This window comes from Triturus cristatus, chromosome 5_2 (genome assembly GCF_964204655.1).
Source record: "Triturus cristatus chromosome 5_2, aTriCri1.1, whole genome shotgun sequence".
Lineage (NCBI taxonomy): Eukaryota > Metazoa > Chordata > Amphibia > Caudata > Salamandridae > Triturus > Triturus cristatus.
In genome coordinates this window covers 369607685-369631651 of record NC_140588.1, presented here as the reverse complement: position 1 = coordinate 369631651, position 23967 = coordinate 369607685, and the positions used below count along the sequence as shown (strand labels likewise).

At 43.4% G+C, this 23967-nt stretch overlaps 1 protein-coding gene across 1 annotated transcript in view; it reads left to right on the top strand.

Annotated features, from left to right (window-relative positions):
- Positions 1–23967, top strand: part of F13A1 (coagulation factor XIII A chain) — a 352278-nt gene that overhangs the window by 315044 nt on the left and 13267 nt on the right. The window contains exon 14 of the mRNA XM_085607215.1: positions 15602–15738. Within this exon, the coding sequence (XP_085463341.1) occupies positions 15602–15738 (137 nt within the window). The remainder of the gene's footprint in view (positions 1–15601; positions 15739–23967) is intronic.

Below are 23967 nucleotides of genomic sequence, written 5' to 3'. Positions count from 1 at the left end.
TTTTTTTGTCATAGATATACATATCTAAGGTCAAAGTGGATCCTTCTACTATGGAGCAATTTAGGAGCAAGATGACATATTGAGGCCTTAAGATTACTAAAGTCTGACACATCAGAACCAATTGTTTTTGCCCTGTCAAGATTTTTAATGTGGACATGGGCTTAAAGAATTAGCTCTGCTTAGGCATGGTATTGAGATTGCCACCCGCCATCGACCTTTGCATTAGTAATTTACAGTTACCTATACGTAGGCATTCTAATATATAATTCTGCTTTGAAACATGTAGCTTTATATTGTTTTGACTACCCGAATACTCTAGGCGTCTGACAAACCAGGACTTATGCCCACCACAAGAACGAGGTCAAGTCTCAAACATTTTGCATATATATGTTGAATGAATTTTGAACTGTGATGTTTATTTGACATCTGCTACTTTAAATTGTTGAAATGTGTCACTTTGAAGTATGCATTTGGTATATTAGTTTGCTACCTCCTCAAATTCCTTGGCTACTCGATTGCATTATTTAGAAAGACAGTCCTGTTCCGTAACTAAGAAACAGAATGGCAAAGCGTTGGGAAGTCTTGGATATGTCTATAGGTAATCTTGTGTGCAAGGAGGGGGTGATTTGGGGTTTCTGAAGATACGTATTACGTTGGCAGGATAAAAGGATCTCAACTAGGCCTTCGGGGGCAAAGCATATGTATGATAACCACAGACAGCAAGTTCCTGGTTGATCAGCTGCACCACTGTGGATAAACAGGACTCCAGAAAGAAGTTTAACATAAGAGTAAGAGAAAAGCTGATTTAGTGATTGCAGGAAGGGACACATCACAATCAATATGTCGCATAAGGGTACAGCCCTTTTCAGTTTTGCAAGCCAGGCCATAAGCAGTATCTGCATTAATAGCAGAGGGCAAAATCTATTGTATAGGCAGGCACAGATGCTTGTTTTTGAAAGAAACCAGAGAGGTGACATTGTCATATACAGGAATTAAATGCCCATGTACGTGTAGTTCTTGCTCCTCTTCATCAAAAAGAATCAGAACAATGGGCATCCTTCAGTTAGAGTCAGTGTTCAGATGGGCGGGCGCATATCCAGCATGCGACTAGGTTTGTGTACTGCTTGTAGAGCTCCAAATACTCCAGGAGTGTGGATTGATTGTTTGCCCTGGAGCTGGACAGCAGGCTCAGTAAAGTAGACGGCTTCTCACCGGCCACCTCCAGAAACAGTCACACAGTGAGCTAATCAAGTAGGCTCGTAGCAAAGAGAGGGATTCGTGAGCTGTGAAGCTTACCGCGACCAGGGACACAGGCCATCGCTGCGTGTAGCAGATGGGGCAGCATTATGATGAGGTTGTTGCACTGCAGCAGCAGGAACAGAGGCACTATGTCTGCAGACGCAAGAGAACAAATGGAGAGTCAGGAATGCTTTTCACGCTTTTAACAGTAGGTGCAGGAGCTCTTCGAACCATAAGAGAACTCTGGGTTTGACCAGGGAAAGGAAGCTCTAGATGGCTTCTTGGAGCAGTTTCCTTGCTAAAGTGACAGTATCAGCTCAGGCGCATGGGTAGGATTCAATACATCCAGAGAACATGCACATTAGAACTCAAACATAGACCTTAGAACAATATTGAGGATTCTGAATGAAATCTATCTCTTCATGGACAAAGGGCTACCATGGAGGTCGGTGTGGAGTAGGGTTGTCTGGACACATTTTCCCATTAAAAGCTTGATAAGTGGCATTGGGATAACAGTAGTGTAAGACAATAGAAGAGAAATAGAGAGCAAACCATTGGGTGCCTGCAGCAAGCATCAAACCATCCGGATTGATATGGTTAATATCAGACTGATTTTGGGGGTAGAACTCTGGGAGCCTACTCCTCCCTTCTTGGTAACAATCATGGGGTACAACCAAAGTGAGAGGTGATCCTACCACAATGTTTTCAGATGCTTCAACTATAGGGGCGGCAGCAGTCAATGCATGCAGGCATGGCGGCTGCCCTGCAACTACAGTATCAACATCAAAGGAATAAATATGCAAGCAGTTTATTTTTGTTGAATTAATCCTGTACCAGCATACCTAAACTATAGCAATATAACACAAAAGCTTTGTCATAATCAGGCAATCCTAATGTAGGTGCAAAGGACTTGTTTCCAAGATAGAAATGTTTGATTTGCCTCCTTGGGCTAAATCAAAGGTTCAGGGATGCCCTTAACAAAGCTAGAAAAGCCAAAGCCCATGGCTTGTAGTACCATGCAGTCCCCAAAAGAGTGCAAAAATGGGAGACAGCAACATGTCTGGATAGCTTACAAACAGCTGTGAAGTAGTCAGCTGTCAAGTCATGCTCGCCTGCTCAGATGTACTGACCTAAACATTGAAACAGGGTGAAGAAAAATGCTCTTTGGACACCTTGTATCCCTTTTTAGCCATTCAGTAGATACAGAGAATTAACATTGCTTTGTTCATGGAGCTAGAGAAAAAAGAAATTAGTAACTTTTGAATGAGCATAGACACATTAAGGAAGCTGAGGTTGTTCCAGATCTATTTCAGTGTCTGTGAAAAGATTGAAGGTGACTCTTTATACCCTTGAGTTAGTCAAGACCACGTGAGTTGGCCAGGGAAAAAGAGAAAGTGGCTGTACTGATGTGTAGGAAAAGAGAAGAAAGCAGACCACAAAACTACAATAGTGAAGCATGCAGCAGTCACTGGTGTATATGACAGAATAGTGGCAGGATTTGGTACAGCAAGAAAAATTGGCAATACAATAGCATGTATAGCGCGTAAATCTTGCATAAAATGATAGATTTCTTTAACAATTTTTTTGATAGGCTAAATAGTATTGCCAAAACTTACAGTTGCTGCTAAAAGCCCTTGTTTCAGTAAAGCAGCAATGACTGGCCTAATCCCGCCTTTGCCTCGAGGTGCAATGGGTATTGTGGTATGTAGGTTAGCTTTTTATAGGGATAATTCCAATCTTTACAGATTTTGTTAGAACTGACCCTAAATCATTAGCACATTTGGACGATAAAGTGGAAGGTAGCCAATCAAGCACTCAGAAACTGATTGTCTTGAGTGTTTCACAATATTTTCAGTTTGACAGTGACCATTACTTTTACACAGGACACCTAGAGGGGAGTTTCCTTTTTTAATGTGGACAATCACAATAACAAAATCAATAGTAGTAAACAAAATACAATTTAGTTTACACAAAAGGTCCCTTCACAGGAGGATGGCAGTGAGGTAGGGTTTAAAAGAAAAATAGAAAAGTGTGTTGGTCTGTAATTGGGCCTAAAGGCCTAGACATGGGACGTGTATTTGAAATACCACTTTCTTCAATTGTTGTGCTTGAGAGCAGTAGTGAGGGAAATTCATAGGTTTCTAGTATGAACCTGCGAGCACCAGCATCAATGAGGTATGACCGTATATATATGTCCTCTTTTGGTCAACAGGGGTTAAAACATTCACTAAGCAGTTGCCCCATCGGGCTGTCTTAAAAGTAGGGTATGGATAGTGCAGAAGGGATGCCCCTCCCTCTGACCATTTGCAGGAAGGATTGCTTTCGCAAAGATATCAATTTAGAGTCGGTGGATTCTTTCTTCCACTCTTGCAGAGCAACAAAATGATTTGCAAAGGAAACCACTTCGGAAAGCCTTAAGTGTGCCATCCCATGTGGACACTATGCAATGGCTCCTGTACTTTGAGCAATATACACTGTACAAATCCCACTCCAACAGATTCTTGAGTAGTTTCCTTAACATTAGCAATTCCCAGAATAATGATGAACACATCTTTCGAACAATTAAAGGGGTTCCCATTTGTTTTGCTTACAGTTATTAATTTTGATCCAATCGGTTGAAACCGGACAATGTTCAACAACAGCATTTAAAGTTGCATCTCTAGCAGCAATAAATTGGTTGTTATAGCTTCGTTTAATGATCGATCTTTCACTTCACTGGACATAAATACATGAAAAAATGGATTCACATCTGCACAAATGGGTTTGTAGCATTTCGTAACTTGTCTCCTGGCCCTCTAGTTGGCCACACAGGAGCACATAGCACCCCTCACTCATCCTTCCATGTACGAAAGGGTGAACAGAGTTCCTGGGGCCACCCAGACCAGCGCACCGCTGGTATACGTAGAATAGGAGGAATGGAATACCTGGTCCGCCACTTTTTCGCTAACCTTGCACTCCCAGTATCATCCAGATGTGTTTCCTGCAAGCAGGCAAACATTTATATCATCGCTTTTCAGGAAGGAGAGCACCCTGTGTTGCTTTGTGCAAGCGCCCAGTCTCCTGACATTTCAACTGAGAAACCTAACCCCCTGTATCATAGAAATGTTGCTCATCTTTCACCCTGCTCGAACTGCAGCAACCGCCGCCCAGCACCTCCACCCGCTGTACATCCGCACAGCTCACAACCAACAACAAACTGAGAACAAAAACACCCCACCCTCCGCCCATGGACAATACACACACAACATCACAGTCGAGATTGCCCACCCCATGCTCATGCCAGGACTTACACAGCATCCCAAATAGCCCAACAGGGGCAAGCAAATAACAGGTTTCCGCAGCCGCCCGCCCAAACACAGAGCAGCACATTCAAAGCAACCTTTAGTTCCCGAAACAGGCAGCAAACGACCAACCCCAGGTACCTGCTGCGAGTCCCCCGCCTACCCCCATATATCCAAGCCACACATGGAGTTGGCCGAGCTGCCTCCGAGAACCCTCTGATGGGGCGAGAGCCCCATATCCGCTTCTAGCCACGCCGCTCCCGCCAGGGGGATACCAGCTCCCCGAATGTCAAGCCACTCCCAAACTTCCCCCACGGACTGAAAGAAGTGGACCTTGCCCTATGCTGGATTATCAACTTGGCTGGATAAAGGAGCATGTACTGCAGCTATGACTCATGTAGCTTTTGCTTGACCCCCAAGAAGGATTTCCGCGTTTCCTTGACCTGTTTAGTGTAGTCTGGATATATGGTGATTTTATTGTTTTCAAATTGGAGGTTTAGTGCTCCCTGGCACCAGTAGTTTAACACCTTCACTATTATGGCATGAGGCTGTGTGCCCGGGGGTGGAGGGGCACCAGTGCCCTATGGGCCCTCTTGATCGCAAACAGGTTGGAAAGCCTCTTGGGCGCAATTGTGTGCGAATCCAGTGTTCCAGAAATAGCTTGACCAAACCCTGTTCCACTGTTTCAGGGATTCCAAGCACACTGATGTTTTTGTGTCTGGCATGCCCCTTCACGTCTTCAGCCCGTTGTTCCAGTGCTCTTGTGGCCATCGTCATTTGGGCTACTTGTTGCTTAAGAGTTGTCACTTCTCCCCGCAGATCCACTATATCTCCCTCAGCCACCGTGACCTTGTCTGCCACCTTCCGCAGATCTGCCCAGAGCAGATTGACATCTATCGAGATGGTCTCACTGCGGTCTTCTAGGGTCTTTCTAGAACCCTGAATAGCGGCCAGGAGCTCCACCCAGGACGGCTCAGGCGATCCCCTTCCTCATCTGCCTCACCACCCCGTTTGTCTGGTTATCCACTGGGGAGGGTGTCTCAGCGTGGTATATTGAGTTATGGTGTTCGGCTCGGCTGCTCTTGCTGCCTGTCCTTGCCCTTGACCGCGGTGGCTTGACAGATCGGACTCTCAAGCCCCTTTCAATCTGGCAGTTCAGGGAGCCCCTGCACAGGGCCCGACTAGTGTCAGCCCCTCGGCGGACACCACAGTCACCCTGTCAGCCAACTGCGATCTTCCCCACACTGGTGGCCCACCTCTCCAGGAGATCCTCAAGCCGTGCTGTGCCGGGGTGAGCAGGGTGGGACCCAGAATCAGACAGGTGGAGCAGTGGAATAATGAGATCCTGAAATGTCTGCGCTCCTGATGCTATTCTGCTTCTGCTGGGGAGGACCGGTGAACAAGAGCCACAACAGTTCTACCAACCTGTGCCCCAATAGTCCTCAGGATACCCCTGGACCAAGCCCTGGTACACTATCCTCAAGTAAGCAGTCTCCCACGGCTCCAAGCCACCAGGGCTGAGGTCCCCAAGGCCACACCGGGTCTCACCAGTCCAGCCAGGCACCTGACACCCCTTTGCGGGCTGCAACGGGTGGGGAGACAGAGTGACTGCCGCAGGCAGTCTCCCCACGCAGCAGCCCTGCCCGGCTCCAAAACTGTTCAGTTGTGTCCATACTTCCTGGAGGGTGGGAAGGAGGCTATCGGCACATGGCCAGGGCCCAGATGATCTTCTCAATGCAGTCACTGGGCCCAAAATGCCTGGCTGCTCGCCACCGGTAATCTCAGGGACCTCTCCAGGCATCAGGGCAGGGCCGCGGGAGACACCCGCATGGCCCCGCAAGTCCCAATGCAGGAGTCCGGTGGAGGAGGAGGCGCCGCAGTCCGCGTGCTCCTACCGGGATCAGCTGCGGCCTGCAAGGGCCTCAAGCAGGCCCAAGCTGTGTCCTCACTCGATCCGCAGGACCCGCAGGTCAGTTTCCACCATCTGTGCAGCGATGTGCAGTGCCCTCCAGCGGGGGGGGGGGGTGGGGCTCGGCCTCACTGTATGCCGATCCAGCAGGTGAGACAGCCCCGGCTTCTTTGACGCAGCAGGCGAGCTCTGCCCGTCACAGGCCGCGCTCCCTCAGGCCTGGCAACTGTGCTCCAGCATGGCCCAGCCAGTGATGGCGTGATCCACTTGGTCGCCCACTCCAGGCGGCCGCAGAACGGCCCCGGGGCGAGCAGGGAAGCAGCACGGCATGGCGTCGTACTTTCCAGGCCCGTCTGAGGATTTGATTAAGCGGATTTGGCAAGATCTTTGGGTGGGCTGGCTGGGAGCTCAGAGGGCTCATGTCCTGTTGTCCATGTTGCTTGGCCACACCCCCCCTTCATGTCATACATTCAACCACTTATGCACAGATAGGTGGAATGCCCAAGGGGAGTTGACTACTATGATCCTATTAAGTGGGGGGTGAGACATGGGTGCGGCTTGGCTCCCACACCGATGATACTTTGCTTTTGTCACACACACCAATGGACATGCAGGAGTTGAATTATTTTGTACAATTCAGTAAGTTTAGGAGCTTGGAGATCAATGCTGACAAGTTTAAATTCATGGCCTTAAAACCCCACCATACATTTAGGAATAAAATGCTCGTGGATGGAACCACTATTGAGCAGGTCAGGAACTTCGATTATCTAAAGATCAGGCTTATGGATAGGCTCTCTTGGGTTCTCCAGCTGTCATAAAGTAACTCTACCCTCCTGTAAAAATCGTCAGCCATTGTGAAAAAATTCAAGTCAACTTCTAGTAGGAGAGTTTCACCAGCCCTTGATGTTTACAGAGCTGTGGCCCGTGGAGGAACTTTGTGTGGGGCAGTAAATTGGGTCTCGGGGGATGTACCCAACTGATTCGCTCTGAAAACAAATTAGTGAGATCTCCCTTGAATGTTCCAGTTAGTACACCTCTCATACCCCTAAAGTGGGACTTGAATTTAAAAACAATTGATCACATTGGAAGACTTATAATCTTGATCTATTGGGTTAGAATCTGGATAACGCCAGCTGTGTCTCCATACAGAACTGCTCTTGAGGAGTTAATTATCTTTGACACACATTGTATTATGCCATGGCTGAAAGCCCTGAGAGCTTTGTGCAGCCTACTAAAAATAGAGGAGTGTGGGAAGAGCCCAGTAAAATGGGAAAAACTCAGCTATCCGGATTAAGAGAATTTATTGGGACCACATCCTTCAGGTAATATGGCGTGAGCCAAGGTCTGATGGTTTGAGTTTCTAACTCACAAATGCAGACCGCACTTTGAATTATTTCTTGCCAGAATCACTCCTTCTGAAGCTAAGACCTTGTATATTTGTTGTAGACGTGGCACATTGCCACATAAGGCATTTTCAGTCAAGTGGGATAAATCGGGAGGGGCCGGAGGGGTGTGCCCCCTTTAGTACAATACTTTGGAAACTAAGGCACACTTTTTTTTGTCATAGATATACATATCTAAGGTCAAAGTGGATCCTTCCACTATGGAGCAACTTAGGAGCAAGATGACATATTGAGGCCTTACGATTACTAAAGTCTGACACATCAGAAGCAATCGTTTTTGCCCTGTCAAGATTTTTAAAGTGGACATGGCCTTTAAGAATTAGCTCTGCTTAGGCATGGTATTGAGATTGCCACTCGCCATCGACCTTTGCACTACTAATTAATTTATTGTTACCTATACGTAGGCATTCTAATATATAATTCTGCTTTGAAACATGTAGCTTTATATTGTTTTGACTACCCGAATACTCTAGGCGTCTGCCAAACCAGGACTTGTGCCCCCACAAGAACGATGTCACGTCTCAAACATGTTGCATATATATGTTGAATGAATTTTGAACTGTAATGTTTATTTGACGTCTGCTACTTTAAATTGTTGAAATGTGTCACTTTGAAGTATGCATTTGGTATATTAGTCAAATGTGACCTGTAATTGAAACCTTCCCTCAATAAGTTGTACTTGTTTTCGTACAAAATTTTGGATTTTGCCCATGTTGGCCTCTTTGCATGTTTTGCTCATAGGTCCAAATGCACTAGACACTTTAAAGCTGATAGGCTTTTTCTTTTGATGGTGATGGGGGAAGTGTGACATTTTTATATATGGTATTCCCTTTTAAATACGTCACACATACATTCTTAATGCATTTTAAATTATCATATTTATTTGACTACTGATATATTGAATTACTGTAATGCGCCACTTTGAAGTATGATTTTGGTATGTAAACCAAATGTGTCCTGCCACTAGAACCATTCCATCAAAAGTTGCACTTGTTTTTTTTTACAAAAGCTTGCACTTAGCACATGCTGACCTCTTTGTATGTTTGCACATAGGTCCAGGTGCACTAGACACTTTACAGCTGCCTGGCTTTTTCTTTGCAATTTGATGATAATATGGGGATTTATGACATTTTGCATTTGGAACATTGGATTATTTTAAAATCTATTCATTTGCTCTAAAGTTTTTTATTCTATGTAAAAAGATGTATCTTTTAGTGATTTATTTTGGTTGCATTGTAATTTTATAGTTGTTTATGACCAAAATAAAGTAAAACAAGATAGACCAAAACCCTCCAACATCCCCAACCCACCCGACACTTCAAGAACCATGAAACATCTTTCGCAGGGCCGGATGGCCACCTGCGCCAACTGGGCATGGGTGGCAGTACGCCCAAATGAAACCGACCCCAGCATTTAGCCCCAGGTCTCCCCAGGTGCCGGTCACACCCAATCCCTGTCTCGCGAGCAACTAAGACAGTCATGTCACTCCTCCACAAGGTCTCAATTTCTTCTGCTGAGCCATCAGAAAGAAAGAGTATGCCCCATCACCTGAACAAAAAAGATGTGTGGCCTCAAAGGTACCAACGTCCCCCACAGGGTGTACAGAAATTGTTACCTCGTTAAAAACCGGGTCAGGCCAATCACCCCAGTGTGGTCTACTGGCAGCCTCTGAGTCTCCATTCCCCAGTAGATCAACCACAAATGTTGGCCGGTCTCTCCAGGACAAGCGAGAGCGATTCCCATCTCTGCCACGAGTCCCAGGGCATCCTGGGGGAGATCGCCTCATCCTTTGATATGGAGAGTCCACAGCTCTGGGCGGTCGAGGATGGGGAGAGACAGTGACTGTTTCTTCAGACCATTGAAAGACTTCTTCAAGGGTATCAAAGAAATTAGCCTTATCCTGGTAGATTGCATTAAGTTTAGCCGGATAAAGCAGCACATAGCGGATCCCCAAGTCTCTCAGTCTCTGTTTTTCTGCCAGAAAGGGTCCTAAACGCATTTAGTGTTATCAGGGAAGTAGACGCCAATCAGCCAGAGGGGGACATGGCCTCTCACTGCACAGGCCAACTGTGGCTTCCCAAGCTGTCCCATTGGGCCCTGCCGTAATCCGCAGCTCTCGCTGCACTCTAGCAGCCCCTGCCACACTGGACAGCCAGAAGTCCCAGGGCCTCTCACAGGCTGGGCAAATCCTCTGTTCAGGGGCCGCGCTTCAGCAGCTTACAAGCTCCCTGGAGGGCCGGTGCATCACTCTTCATGACTGCGACCGGCCACTCCTCTTCACTCATCCGATCAGGCCCTGCCCATGCCGTGCTAACCGGCACACACAGGGGGCTTTTTCAGACACGGGTCTTGAGGATGATGAAGGATCGGCAGCAGGAGATTTGGAGTCTTGTTAGCCCGCCACTGCCATCTTGCGTGGTCTGACTATGCCCCCCCCCCCAGTCTAGACATCGTTGACTGTGGTAATTCTCCTGGGATAGTTGCTATGGCTAAATAAGAGGTAACTGGCGTGTTGGAATGAGAGTCTTAAGCTAAAAATGCAAGGAAGATTCAAAGTTCCTTTGAATTTGCTTTTTTTCACAGAAGATGTGTTGCAAATCATTTCCAGTAGATGTCTTGATTAAGCCGATTGACTAGGAAAGAGTGAAATGTGTTTACAGTGAGACAGAAGAGTGCCCATTTCAGAAATGATGGCAAGCCTGCTGCTCAGAAGCTGTTCTACAATAACTAGGTTTGCCAACAAGTACTTATTTGGATGCTGGTCACGTGAGAACTGCATTGTGATGTGTATTGTATTCGATACATCCTGATATAATTATGAATGGAGTCATGCTCCAGCATTTAAATATTTTCAAAGTGGCTGCATCCTTCAGAGTGCAGTTATAAAGTATTTCATGTTCCCATATTGGCTACTGAGCCGATGTGCAAATAATGGCAACAGTATTTGGAGGATACAGAACAATGTTTATGGATTAATATGGATCATTAGAATCTGGTGTACCTGTAGATGATGAAAAGTGTGAACCAAAAGTAGACTAGATGATTGTTGCTCTTTGTAGGCTTGATTTTGTAATTAATTTTCGATCTGGCATTTGAAATGGGGATGCCAATGCTTTGCAACTACTTGAATCTCTAAGATTACTTCTAAATATGAACCAATAGCTGCTTTTGGTTTTTTTTTTACAATTTGGAGTCAATCAAGGCCCTGCATTGGTATACACCAACAATAGCAGAAGCATTGGATTGGTTGAGAGACACATTTTGCTACAACAATGCCCATGACAACATTACTTAAACTAATCTTCCTTTGGCCATAAATAATATCATATCAAAGACTATTGTACCAAAGCTGTTGTAGAATCATCTAGGAGTATATCATTCCTTAAAGCCTGACACAACAACCTAAAAAGAGGTAGCTCCTAACAACTCCCAAATGCTGGCTTCCATTTGGTACCAGGTGCTGTCAGGGTTATGATCTGAATATTGATTGGGCAATTGCTTCTGAGTGCAATACAGTTTAAAAAGCAAAAATAGCAGATCAACCATGTGAGGGTTATTTTGAGTTCCATACCTTCTAGTTTCCATTTATAAGCCACATTAGAGGAACGCTTTCACTGCATTATAAACTGGGAGCATATTTACTAAACCTTCATGTAATGCAGGGCAGCAAGGTAAATGCTAGGTTGTGTTGCATGAATGGGAGAGAGCTGAACAATGCCATATATACTATGATGTGGTGCTCTTCAGCTATCTATCTGCACTGGTGCACTTGAGATTGTGTACCGCCAATGCAGGCACCATTGCTCCATGGTGCAATGCTGTCCGCATTATGGCCAGGATTGTTTTTATGATGGAAGATTTACATTTCTGCACAAAAACAATTGTAGGAGGCAATTTCCTCTTTCTATGTGTGATGCAGATTTCATCACGCACCGAAAGAGGAAGTAACAAGTAGAAATAAACATATTTCTCCTTGTTAGTCCATGGTCGGGTGGCGTACCATTTTGATGCAATCCTAGGTATACTGATTTCAGTAAATCTGGGACTGAACTGTGTCAAATTCCACAGTCAGATGCACTGGAACGTCCATGCTCCACCAATAAAATGTCTGCTGCTATGAAATGTAATATAGGAAAAACAATGGTTCCTGTGGAATAATATACTATGAGGTTATGATACATATGCACAATCGCGATATAGTGGGTAGATAATGGCAGAGCGTGAAGGAACCACTAACACACCGATTACAGTGTAGTATATTTTATGGATTTTTTAAAGAATAAAGGTAGGAGTAAACATTATACATCAAAACAACTTGTGTGCATAGTGTCCCAAAGTCCGCAACCTGATCACAAAAAATTTGAATATTATCCAGAGTATTGATCCCACAATAGACACACCTCTGTTTGCCTACAAACGAGGAAAAAATATAAAAGATCATCTGGTCAGGTCATCTACAGACTTAATCACCAACAGGACAAACACATTGGGCATCCCAAAATGAAAGGACACGTTCAATACCAACACATTTGAACATGGTAGTGTAAAACACGATTTACAATCATTCTCTAACTGCAATACAAAGAATGTTGTTTATTGCATATGGTGTCCGTGTGGCCTCCCCTATATTGAACAAACACAACAACCGGTCAAGGCTCGCATTGGCCAACATCGCAGTCGTATACGCTGATCAGTTGAAAACACACCACTTGTGTATCATTACAATGTAAAAGCTCATACTGCTGATTTACTTCATATTTGCTGCAACACTTGAACTGTATATATTAGAATCACTCTTATGCAATATGTGTTCATTAACTAAGAATTATAATTGTGAAATGTCTGCCCACATACAATGTCCACACTCCCTGAAGTGCCCAGCATGCGTGTTTGCATATTATAAACACTGGCGTAATTCGGAATTTTGTAAATATACAAAGTATATATGTAATTTTACCTGCTCTTCCCTATTTAGTACCCATCACCGGTATTGTGCCTTAACAGAGAATTCACCACTGTCATTAGCGCAACAGCCCCACCTTTGTACCACACATTCTATCTCTTCACCTCCCACTGAGGTCTTTTTTCACTCTTTACCGATCACGGAAACGAAGCACTGGATTGCTCGGTGCAGCGGTTTTCCCTAGTTAGGTCTGCCGGTTTCCCTTGGCAAAAAGAGCGGGAAACCCTGTATATAACAATCCTCTCTGGATGAGGATCCCTGTCATTGTACCCGATCAAGCTGACTGACGCAGCTTTTTCTGAATCTACACGCGGAGCGCTGTCCCGCTTTTCTATTCTTCTACCGAGGTAAGAAATGGCACATCCAGGCCGCTTAGCCCTGGCGCTCAGCCCTTAATTCAGTAATCTGACCCCTTCATTATTTTCATTTTCGGAAATACTCTCAGTGCATTGTCACTGTTAATCCACAAAGGGATTCTACAACGCTACGGCTGTGGCGTATAATTAATTGAGCCCCTCTGGCCCACCTACATACCTCATTGGATTGACAGCCTGTCCTCACATTGAGGTAAGAACTTCGGTGAAACTTGTAATTGATTATACATAGCGCATTGTCCAACTATCAATAATTGCAACATTCTTCTTTACTTCTTTTCTCACAATCACAGTACCTGGACGGGTCCTCGTGTGAGTAAACATTTTTCCTCTTTTCTTCACGTGTGGCACATCATTTTCACAAGGCTGCACAACCATATATTCATGTACCTTTTATCCAACTGCCTTATTCTATTTATTTTTCCTATTTTTCGCATTTGTGCCGGAATATGGGCCTTATGCTCTCTTTTTATTTCAATCCCATTTACATGTCCCTTCATCAATAGTCCTGAAGAGACCCGACATTGTTTTGAGGGTCAAATCGCCGTCGACATACAGAAGAAGCGAACCATTTCCCCAGCACATATCACTGTATATAGCTGCTGTTCACATGGAATTATTATGATAAAGGTCGACTTGTACAAACTGTGGAAACCTTGTATTTAATATTCACATTGTCACTTAGGTTTAGGTTCCCTTTGTTACTTGGGACACTATGCACAAATGTTGTTTTGATGTATAATATTTACTCCTAACTTTATTGTTTAAAAAATCCATAAAATATACTACACTGTAATCGGTTTGTTACTGGTCCCTTCGCGCTCTGCCATTATCTAACCCTCTATATCGCGATTGCGCTTATGTATCATAACTTCATAGTATATTATTCCACAGGAACCATTGTTTTTCCTATATAACTATTACCCTGGTTCCTTAGTGAGTAGGGTTCCCCTGTTTTCTCTTGAGCTATGAAATGTAAGGCAATTCAGTGCAAGACACTGGGTTGTTTTGTATCTATTCACAAAGTCACGCCAAGCGGTGTAAATCGCCCCTTTTGTTGCTCTGAACATCTTACTGAAGCCTTAGTGTTGCGTGACGCAAGGACAGCACAAAGACCATTATACATATATATATATATATATATATATATATATACCCTTACAAGATGTCTTAGCTTTAGATATCATTCATTAGCTCATTGTCCCGAGACACTTAAAGTTCCTGGTAAATCAACCCCGCAACTGAAGATACTTGAGAAAAAACTTGCATGAACAACCAAACATCTTTACACATTTCTCTTAAAATTCGTGAAATGCTGCAAATTTCTCATTTGTAACTAAGTAGTTTCCAGGATTCGTGCTCTCACAAAGTCTCTGGAGCCTGACCTATTGAACTCCTCTGCGGGGGATCGGACTTGACCACCATTGCAGCATTACTGTAACTCAAGTCAGTTTCATTCTAACGGGAATATATAGCATTGTCTCTTACACAAATGTTAATATGATGCAATGTGTCATGAGAACCATTTCCTTTTGGGCTGACTCTAAAGGGGCAGGTAAGATTATCTTTATTTTTAATGCTCAAGCAATATGCTGCTGCTAAACATAGCAATGTCATTGATCACCTTAGCAGAAAAGACATATATAAAGTAGGAAATTATGGTTTTGCCAAGTATTTAGTTTGGAGTGTGGATGGCTAGGAATTATGATGTTGTATACGGCATGATCAATGGAAGCAATCCACAGCAAATCTGCCACAAAATGTCATGCTATTCCCATGTATGGAGGTCGAAGCGGCGCTGTAAACCTATTCATTACTTGCTTTTGTTTATTAATGAGTCATCAGACGAATGAAAGAACGCAGTTATCTTTGCTGTCACTTTACCAGCACAATGTACTTTTGCATGTATGTTGAACAAAAAGTAAAGATGCGTGAACCAGTTTTCCCATCAAATGTTAATGATATGCAAAATTCCGTTCGTCAGAAATATTCTACAAGTAAAATTCAAGATCTTGAGGGATTATTGAACGCTTTCATACGTTTGTTGCAATCGCCAATGAACTGTCAAAAAGTAAGCGAACAATCCTGTCGTATTTGTATTGACAGAACTTTAAAATGTGTATTTTTATTACAAAAATATTTCACTCCGGAATTCCATGAAAAGACACATTTGCGCTGCTTAGAGAAATCAGTAAGGGAAAACATAACACAAAGAAGGAAAATCCTCTGTAAACAGCAAAAAGAAAGCACTTTTTTCACCCAAATTGTAAAATTCCAGGTAAAATTCCAGAACAACTAATAATATAAACACAAACTTCCTTTGAAACTTTTGAAATGCACATGAAAAATCAAAAACTATTAAACATTTCTAATTGTTAAATATTTTTCATTGTTGTTCCTTTCCACTCCTCCAATTCCTTACTCTGATTTAGGTTCAAGGACAGAAGGTGGTTGGCCAAGAAATGACAGTGCGTGTGGAATTCACCAACCCGCTAAAGAAAGATCTTGAGAACATCATGTTGCGCGTGGGTGGTCCCGGCATGATGAAGACTAGCACACAGACGTTCAGGTAAGGATGACATGTGGAGGAGGTTTCAGCACACCCAATACAATGGCATTTGTAACCTTCTATATCCAAGTTAAATAAACTTGTTGGTCTGTGCGTAGAACAAAAGGAGCTTAAACATGTGAAGCTGTGGGCTGAAAATTACTTAAACCTAACATCATGGCTGTTACAGAGTTGATACCCCTCTGCCCCAGCCACTAACTCTCACTAAGGAAGGTCATTTAGTGTTTGGTTGAGCGGGACAGTTCCTGCAAGTCAAACACATGGTTTCCGCTTCACATTTAGTGGTGGAGAGGCCGCTGGGTTTATGACAGCAGAAGCATGGTGGACCTGGCCAAGAAAATAAAAAAAATACCCTAGAAGCTCAGGAAGTAAATACCCTGTGCACCAGGGGCATTGTTTTTTTCTGTATCTGCTACAAACAACAGCTTTGGGCATATATTGAAGAGACATTAAAAAGAATGCTGAGATTGCTGCATACAGGTAGATGCAATGTTGCCACAGAGAGCCCTCAAAATTGGCGAGAATCCCTAGATAGGGCAGATGGTGCCGGCTAGTGGTTCAGAGGTGAGAGCCTTAGCTGACCTAGCGAGTTGGCATGCTGCCTGCCAGGCTTTAAATAAACTTTGCTTGATCAAGTGCGTGGTACTGAAACTAGAGTTCATTCAATAAACATAAGAATGAAACTGCACCATGTTTCCTTACATTTATGATGGTGCAATACACCAAGGGCTTATTTTTTAACTGTGCGGTAATAGAAGATCACCAAAAGTGGGAAAACCAAAGAGACTAAACTGGCACAATTATTTCAGTGCACGTACTTAGGAATTTTGCATTTATTCCATAAATAGGAGGATTTTACATTGCTGCCCAAGTATAAATCTGGCCCTATGCCTCTCAATATGTGGTCATGCTCTGGACGCAGGGCGTGCAATATTTATGACTGCTTGTGGAGCACATTGTTATCATGATCAGGTAGTAAGTGCAATATAAATTCGAAAGGGAGGCTAAGTTGGCAGATGACATAGTTAGGGAAAGTTAAATGTCTTGTTGCTCCTCTTCCATCTCTGGAAAACTCTCACACAAGTTGCCACCTTTAATGAGAACCTTCCCTCTCTAAAGTGAAAACCCTGCTCACTGAAAGGTTAATCACTACCCATAATAATTAAATTTGAACAAGAAATGGCAGGGAATGGAACAATTCGGACACCTCAGTCTCATTGTGCCCAAGCTAATGCCTTCCATCCTTACTTTTCACAGGTGACACACTTGTAAACTCTCCTTTTTGTAACCTCTCATATGTCCCTTCCCCTGCCTCGCTACTTCTTCCTTCTTGACCACTCATCACCAGTTCTCCATCTTCTGCCCTTTTCCCACATTATGATGCCAGCCCCAGCCCACTTCTGGTGTTTTTTCAAAATGTTTACTGATTCCATGGGTTAAAACCTACTGGCCCTTTAATTTCATTCCTCGAATTATTGCCCTCATGAAGAAGACAAAAGAGAAGTGTCTAATATGCCTGTTGCCCCCCCCCCCAAAAAACATACTGTGCACAGAAAATCCTTAAATGAATACTAATTTCTGTGAACTAAAACTGAATGTACAAGACTCTTTAGGATCACCCTTAAAATACATGATTATATACAAGCATTATAGCTCACTGCTGAGATACAGGTCACTAAAAGGCCTCTATTCGAGATAAAGGTCCAAGCCTGAGGCAAAGGCATAAAACAAGGAAGAGTGTCTTACACGACTGGTATGGCCTGAGGCAGAGGGATTATGATTCTATTAGAGCATTTGCGCCACTGGGGGTAGAGGGTTCTAACCTAAACAACATTAATAGTAAAACAAACATTGGAATATTTGAATAGTACTACACCAGCCTTATTAGCCTTCTGCCAGTACATTAATTTAATGGAGCACCCAACATTCCAATGTTCTAATTTAGCGTTATTGCCTGCACCTGTGCAACTGTGCACCTGAGCTCCTGGGACATTATTCCCGGTAATTATGGATCCAAGCTGAAGATGAATACTTCCACACATGTGTCACCCGTGGCTTGCTCCCTGGCAGTCGCTCACTGTCTAGATTTTAACATATCAGGAACCCACTTGGCTTCTCCCCAAAATCAGTCTCTCCTCCTGCAGGGCCAAACACACTGCTTCCCTCTCTCAGAAGGCAGGGAGGCTTCTAGGCAGTCCCCCATCTACTCCATCAAAAAGGGGAGTCCTATTACCATACATGTGATAACACACACTCAACATGCACACAGGACATCAGCGTCAAGTTCTGTGTTTCATATGTTCCAGATTACTCCCAATTAAGAAAATCTGAGCACAAGTCCACCACTGGAAAAATGTAGGGTTTATTACAAATTCAAAAATAGGCTCACATAAGCATATAAAAATACAAAATTAGTAAGAAGTGTCCAAATCTCCTGAGGTGATGTGATCGATGCAGAAGGGAAAGTATGATTAGTTCAATTATTACGAAAAAACAAAAAGAAAGAAGAGTCAAGTTGCATTAATTGGGTCTCAACTGACAGCATTAATCCTACTCTTACCTACACCATCCTAGCAAGTATCGCCTATTCTAACAGATGATTGTCAGGTTCAGGACCAAAATAGGAGAAAAAGAAAGAAAGGTGTTTGTAATGAAGTCTTCAGTAGAAGTACTCCAAGTATGAATCAAGTAGTATAAAGCCAGACAAGCATAGGTCTGCATCCTACCAAGTCTCGAAAGGTGTGCGTCCTGCCAAGTATAACAGGCAATATCAACTGCATTCGAAAGGAGCATGTCCCACGTGACCTTCCCTCGAGCACTTTTCCATTGGCCAGTCTTGATTCTTCGAACTCCCTTCTCACACAGATCAGCGATCCTCTTCGTCCTTGGCCATTCTTCCTCTCCTCCATGGGAACTCATCCCTGTGCTTGTTACCACATTTCTCTCTGGCTACTTTCTCCTTTCATGTCTCACTAGCAAACTAAACAATAAATCTTCTATGTTAACTAATAAGGCTTTATCCACACCTGCAGCGGAGACAAAATACAGCAAATAAATTCCACATTGAAGGTTAAGCACACATCAAATCTTAATGATATCCGATACTTGCACTGAAATACAGCATTAGGCTAAAATAACTCACACATGAAGTTGAATAAACACACATTAAACCTGAATAATAGCCAACTTAATAAATTCTCTGGGTTACATAAACGTGCACATTTTCTCTGTAGTTAATGTAGGTAATTCGCCATTACATCATTTTCCACTAAGTTATTAATAATAAATTCTAACTTCACATTCAAATGCTTAGACTTTAACCTACCCAGTTATGTTAATTACCAGAATTACAGTATCATGTTAGCCCTTTATTTACTCATAAACAATACTTTTCATTAGCCAAGTTTTATGCATAGTGCTATTCAAGTCTACATCTACATGGAATATTCTAGATAAATGATACCCCTTTTTCGTAAAGTTAGTCACAAATAATATGTGAGTGCCAACTATAGGTGAACATGATGCGCTCCTACGTTACCTCACATTGAAATCAAAATAACGCTTTCCCACATTTCACAGCTGAACTTTACATGACATAAGACACTAGACTGCACTCACACTGACACACAAAAAAGGTCTGGTCACACTATAGATTAAAAATACAGCACATTGCCCTCCTGCTTAATGTCTTACACCTAGGACATGGACAGTAGTCCACTGCGTACTATGAGGACACAATTGGTGTTCTCCCCTTCAGGTCACAGGACAGGTCCTAGGCCTCACATTATCAAGCCTGTCTTGAGTCTCTGAGTCCAGGCAAGATTATTGTAAAACCAGGAGAATAAAAAAGAAGTCAGGATACCAGTTTCACTTTCAGTCAGGTACTCAGGATATGCCTGTTTACCATGTAGGGGACATTTTGTCCGAATGTACACACATGCAACTTTAATGGATACAGGAGAACGGCCAACATTTGAAAATGTAATACCTGACGAGAAAGCTGCAGAAAACAAACACATTTACTTTGCCTAGCACTGGCAGTGGGCCTGTCAGACAATGTTAAGGAAATAAACAAGGGTTAAAAAAAAGCAGGCCTACGTTCCACCTAAAATTACACTGGCAGCATGTTTGTTTTCTGAGTTTAAAAAAAAAGAAGTACATGTTCATTGCTAGTGCTGCATTGATCAAGAAACAGGCAGCTCTGCAGTTCAAGAAGTATTTACACCCATCCATTCTTGCTATTTGGGTTAAACACAACAAAAAACATAATCACTGCATTAGCAGAAGGTTACCATTAATATATAATGTAACCAAACAGAAATAACATTTTTGATGCCACATCACAATATTTCAAAAACACATACACAACCAGCATTTTCTTCAAAAAAAATATTTGAATTGGAAAACGAAAGAAATTCACTATTTTTTAACCCATTTTCAGAGTGAAATTTGTCTATTAAAAACACCCAAATCTGCTCCACAATGAATCAGAAAAATAGGCTGACTTTTGGCATTTCGTGGGCTTCGTCCAATTCATGTGTCTGTCTTTGTCAAAACATTGTCAAAGGACAACTACACAAACTGGCCAGAGTGCCAGGACCGAGCAGGTCGAGGATCATCATGGAATCACCGGTTTCCTTTCACCTAGTTTTTAGGTCGAGCCTGGGCAGCGCATGCACTGCTCTGCGAGGCATGCTGTATTGGAGTATGGACTTGAAGCCCCGCCCACTCTCTGCCCATATTTGTCATTGGCTTGCGTCATTGTCCTTCGTAAATGCTTGTTTCTGATTTGTTAATAGGCTTGTTAGTCCCTCCTTAATACCGTCTTGTCTTCATTTGTAACCTCCCATGAGGACTGGCCCTTTTACTTTGGTTGTTACACTGTATGTCTTATTTAGTCTGTAAGCACTATTTTCTTTAATGAGTTTCTCCTACTGCAGGCACCACATGCTTTCCTGCAACATTCAGTGCCCAATGCGGGCTTTCACTGTCCAAGCAGCCTGGGAAAAGGGCGGCCACTTCTTTGAAATGCAATAGGTCTCGCGTTTACAAGAGCTTGAGCTATTGGCATTGTACTCACCCCTTTCCATAGCTTATTTCTGTCACAACCACAATGCTGTTAAACGTCCCAGGTAATGCCTGACCAAACTTTTACTGTTCTTTCAATTACCATATTTCAATCACAAAAGTTCTGTGAGCAAGCCAACAGCTGAGCACACCCTTAGCAGCAACAAACCAAAGCAGAGCTGTTTTCTGTTTGTTGGTTTAAGGTCCTTTAATCTCGGCACATTAAGCAGTCTGGTTTGTCCTCTTGACAGACGAACCAAATGAAAATCCCAACTGAAACAGTAGCCTGTGTTAACAGGCACAAAGTTGGCCACAGTCTGTGCATGCGTAGTGTTTTGGAAACCTGTTGAATTGTTTTATCACTGGATGTGCGTGAATTGTTTCATCTCTTTTGCTTTAGTGAGATGCCCCGTATTCCTTCTCACATGTAAAATGGGATCTAGGGCAGGAGTGTGCACTAGATACCTAGGAGTCTCTTTAAATACTGCTCTCCGGGGTGGACACCCTCGTGCCCATGGCTTGCCAAGATGTCATTGCCTCACATGAAGCGAGGACCTGCTGCCTCGCACATGCTAACACCGCCTGCCTGCTCATTTCACAGAGTGCTCACACGCACCATGAAGTTCTGATTCCTTGCTTCACGCACAGCCATGACCAACGTTCAACCATGTTTGGGATGGTTAGCGAGTTCACCTGCATTTTTGTCAGAGCTTGGTGGGAGGGCGGAAGCAGCAATAGGACAAAAACAAACTTTTAATAAAAAAGTTCTGCAAAATACCAGACTCAGCAAGTAAGTGCACTGCTCTCCCGGACACAACCTGACATTGACATACCCTGACTCTAAAGTTTCAGGAGTATGGATAGTGGCTATGGTTATTCTTTTATTTTTAGGTCGAGCATCAGCGTGCATGCGCTGTCTGTAATACCTGCTGCAATCACTATACTGAGGGTAGTGCCTCCCCCTGCTTACCATAGGCTGACATCAGCGTCCTTCTTCTTTCCTGCGTTCTAATTGGTTCACACACCCGGTAGATCACTTCCGTTTCTACCTGAGGCGCACTGCTCAACTACATATTTATTTGCGTTGATTAGTGGCCGTCCGCGGTAATGTAAGTACTATTTATGTTACCCCCTCCTATTCCCCCGTGCACTTTTTGCAAGGCGTGTATTTTCACAATATGGTAATTCACTTTGCCATCCTATTTTGGTGACTTTTTTTACATGTGGCTTGCTGGCTGTAGCACTGCTTGTTTATTTTGCCTCCTTTGGTGTGCGGGGCAAAACGCGCTGAGATAGCTGCATTTTTTTTTTTACACAATGTTAATACGGATATGGTGACATCGTAGTTAAAGCCAATAGAGGGTGCTTAAGTCCTGAAATAAACACATTTGTTATTAGTGAACAAACATTGCGCCGTGAAAATGCTAGAAACACAATTTTTAACGTTCAAAGTGAAAATAAATTAATTTTTTTAACGTGTTGGTGTTGATTTCTGTATACAGTGCTAACTGTAAAATTCTGTATATTCGTTCCGGCAGTGAAATGAATTGCGTAAAGCATAATAAGTGCATTAAAATGTTAATGGGGTGTGTGTGGCACTCTGTGCAATGAGCAGGTGGGCAGTGTTTACATGTGTGTGCCATCAGGTCTTTGCTTCATGTAAGCCAGTAGCGTCTTGGCAAGTACCGGGCAGGATGGTGTGTGTCCGGGAGGGTAGTGCACTTACTTGCTGAGTCTGGTATTTTGCAGAACTTTTTTATTAAAAGTTTGTTTTTGTCCTATTGCTGCTTCCGCCCTCCCACCAAGCTCTGACACAAATGCAGGTGAACTCGCTAACCATCCCAAACATGGTTGAACGTTGGTCATGGCTGTGCGTGAAGCAAGGAATCAGAACTTCATGGTGCGTGTGAGCACTCTGTGAAATGAGCAGGCAGGCGGTGTTAGCATGTGCGAGGCAGCAGGTCCTCGCTTCATGTGAGGCAATGACATCTTGGCAAGCCATGGGCACGAAGGTGTCCCCCCCCGGAGAGCAGTATTTAAAGAGACTCCTAGGTATCTAGTGCACACTCCTGCCCTAGACCCCATTTTACATGTGAGAAGGAATACGGGGCATCTCACTAAAGCAAAAGAGATGAAACAATTCACGCACATCCAGTGATAAAACCATTCAACAGGTTTCCAAAACACTACGCATGCACAGACTGTGGCCAACTTTGTGCCTGTTAACACAGGCTACTGTTTCAGTTGGGATTTTCATTTGGTTCGTCTGTCAAGAGGACAAACCAGACTGCTTAATGTGCTGAGATTAAAGGACCTTAAACCAACAAACAGAAAACAGCTCTGCTTTGGTTTGTTGCTGCTAAGGGTGTGCTCAGCTGCTGGCTTGCTCACAGAACTTTTGTGATTGAAATATGGTAATTGCAAGAACAGTAAAAGTTTGGTCAGGCATTCTTTGGGATGTTTAACAGCATTGTGGTTGTGACTGAAATAAGCTATGGAAAGGGGTGAGTAAGAGAAGACACGGTAGGGAAGAGCATATTTCCCAACACAACTCTTCAGAAAAGTTTTTTCTCGATTAAACGTCAACTTCAGAAGGGATCAGTTTACACTGTAAGCGCTGGAAAGCTGAAGCAATGCCCCCCGCTATCCTGCTCACCTCTGTGCTCTCTGCTCCTCCTCTTCACTATTCATCTCAGTTCTTTCCTGCACCCAATAATTCTCCCAGGCTCCTCCTCTATTCCCGTTCATGTTTTCTCACTGATCTTAAGGCAACTTTTTCCACCTTTTCTCCATTGTCCTCTGTACTTCTTGCTTCTCCTTTTCTCCACTCTCAGCGGTACTTTTCTCTTCTTCTATTCATCTTTGACCTCACTGCGCTCTCCGCCTCCATTCACCCCAAGGCTACAATCTACTTTTTAGTATTTACCCTGGTGTGCTACGTCCCCATTTTATCCGCCCGAAAATGGTCTCATCATTTTCCTCACCTATCAGTATTCACTGCGCCTCATTTGCTCCCCCGGGTTGGGTTCTCTGCCCTTCTTTTTTCAACACACCTTAGTAGACTTTGTAACTGGTTTTAATTATTTTTGGACTGCTATTGATCCAGATTTTTTTATTTTTATTTTATTTTTCCTCACTTAGTGGCCCCACTAAATGTAACAA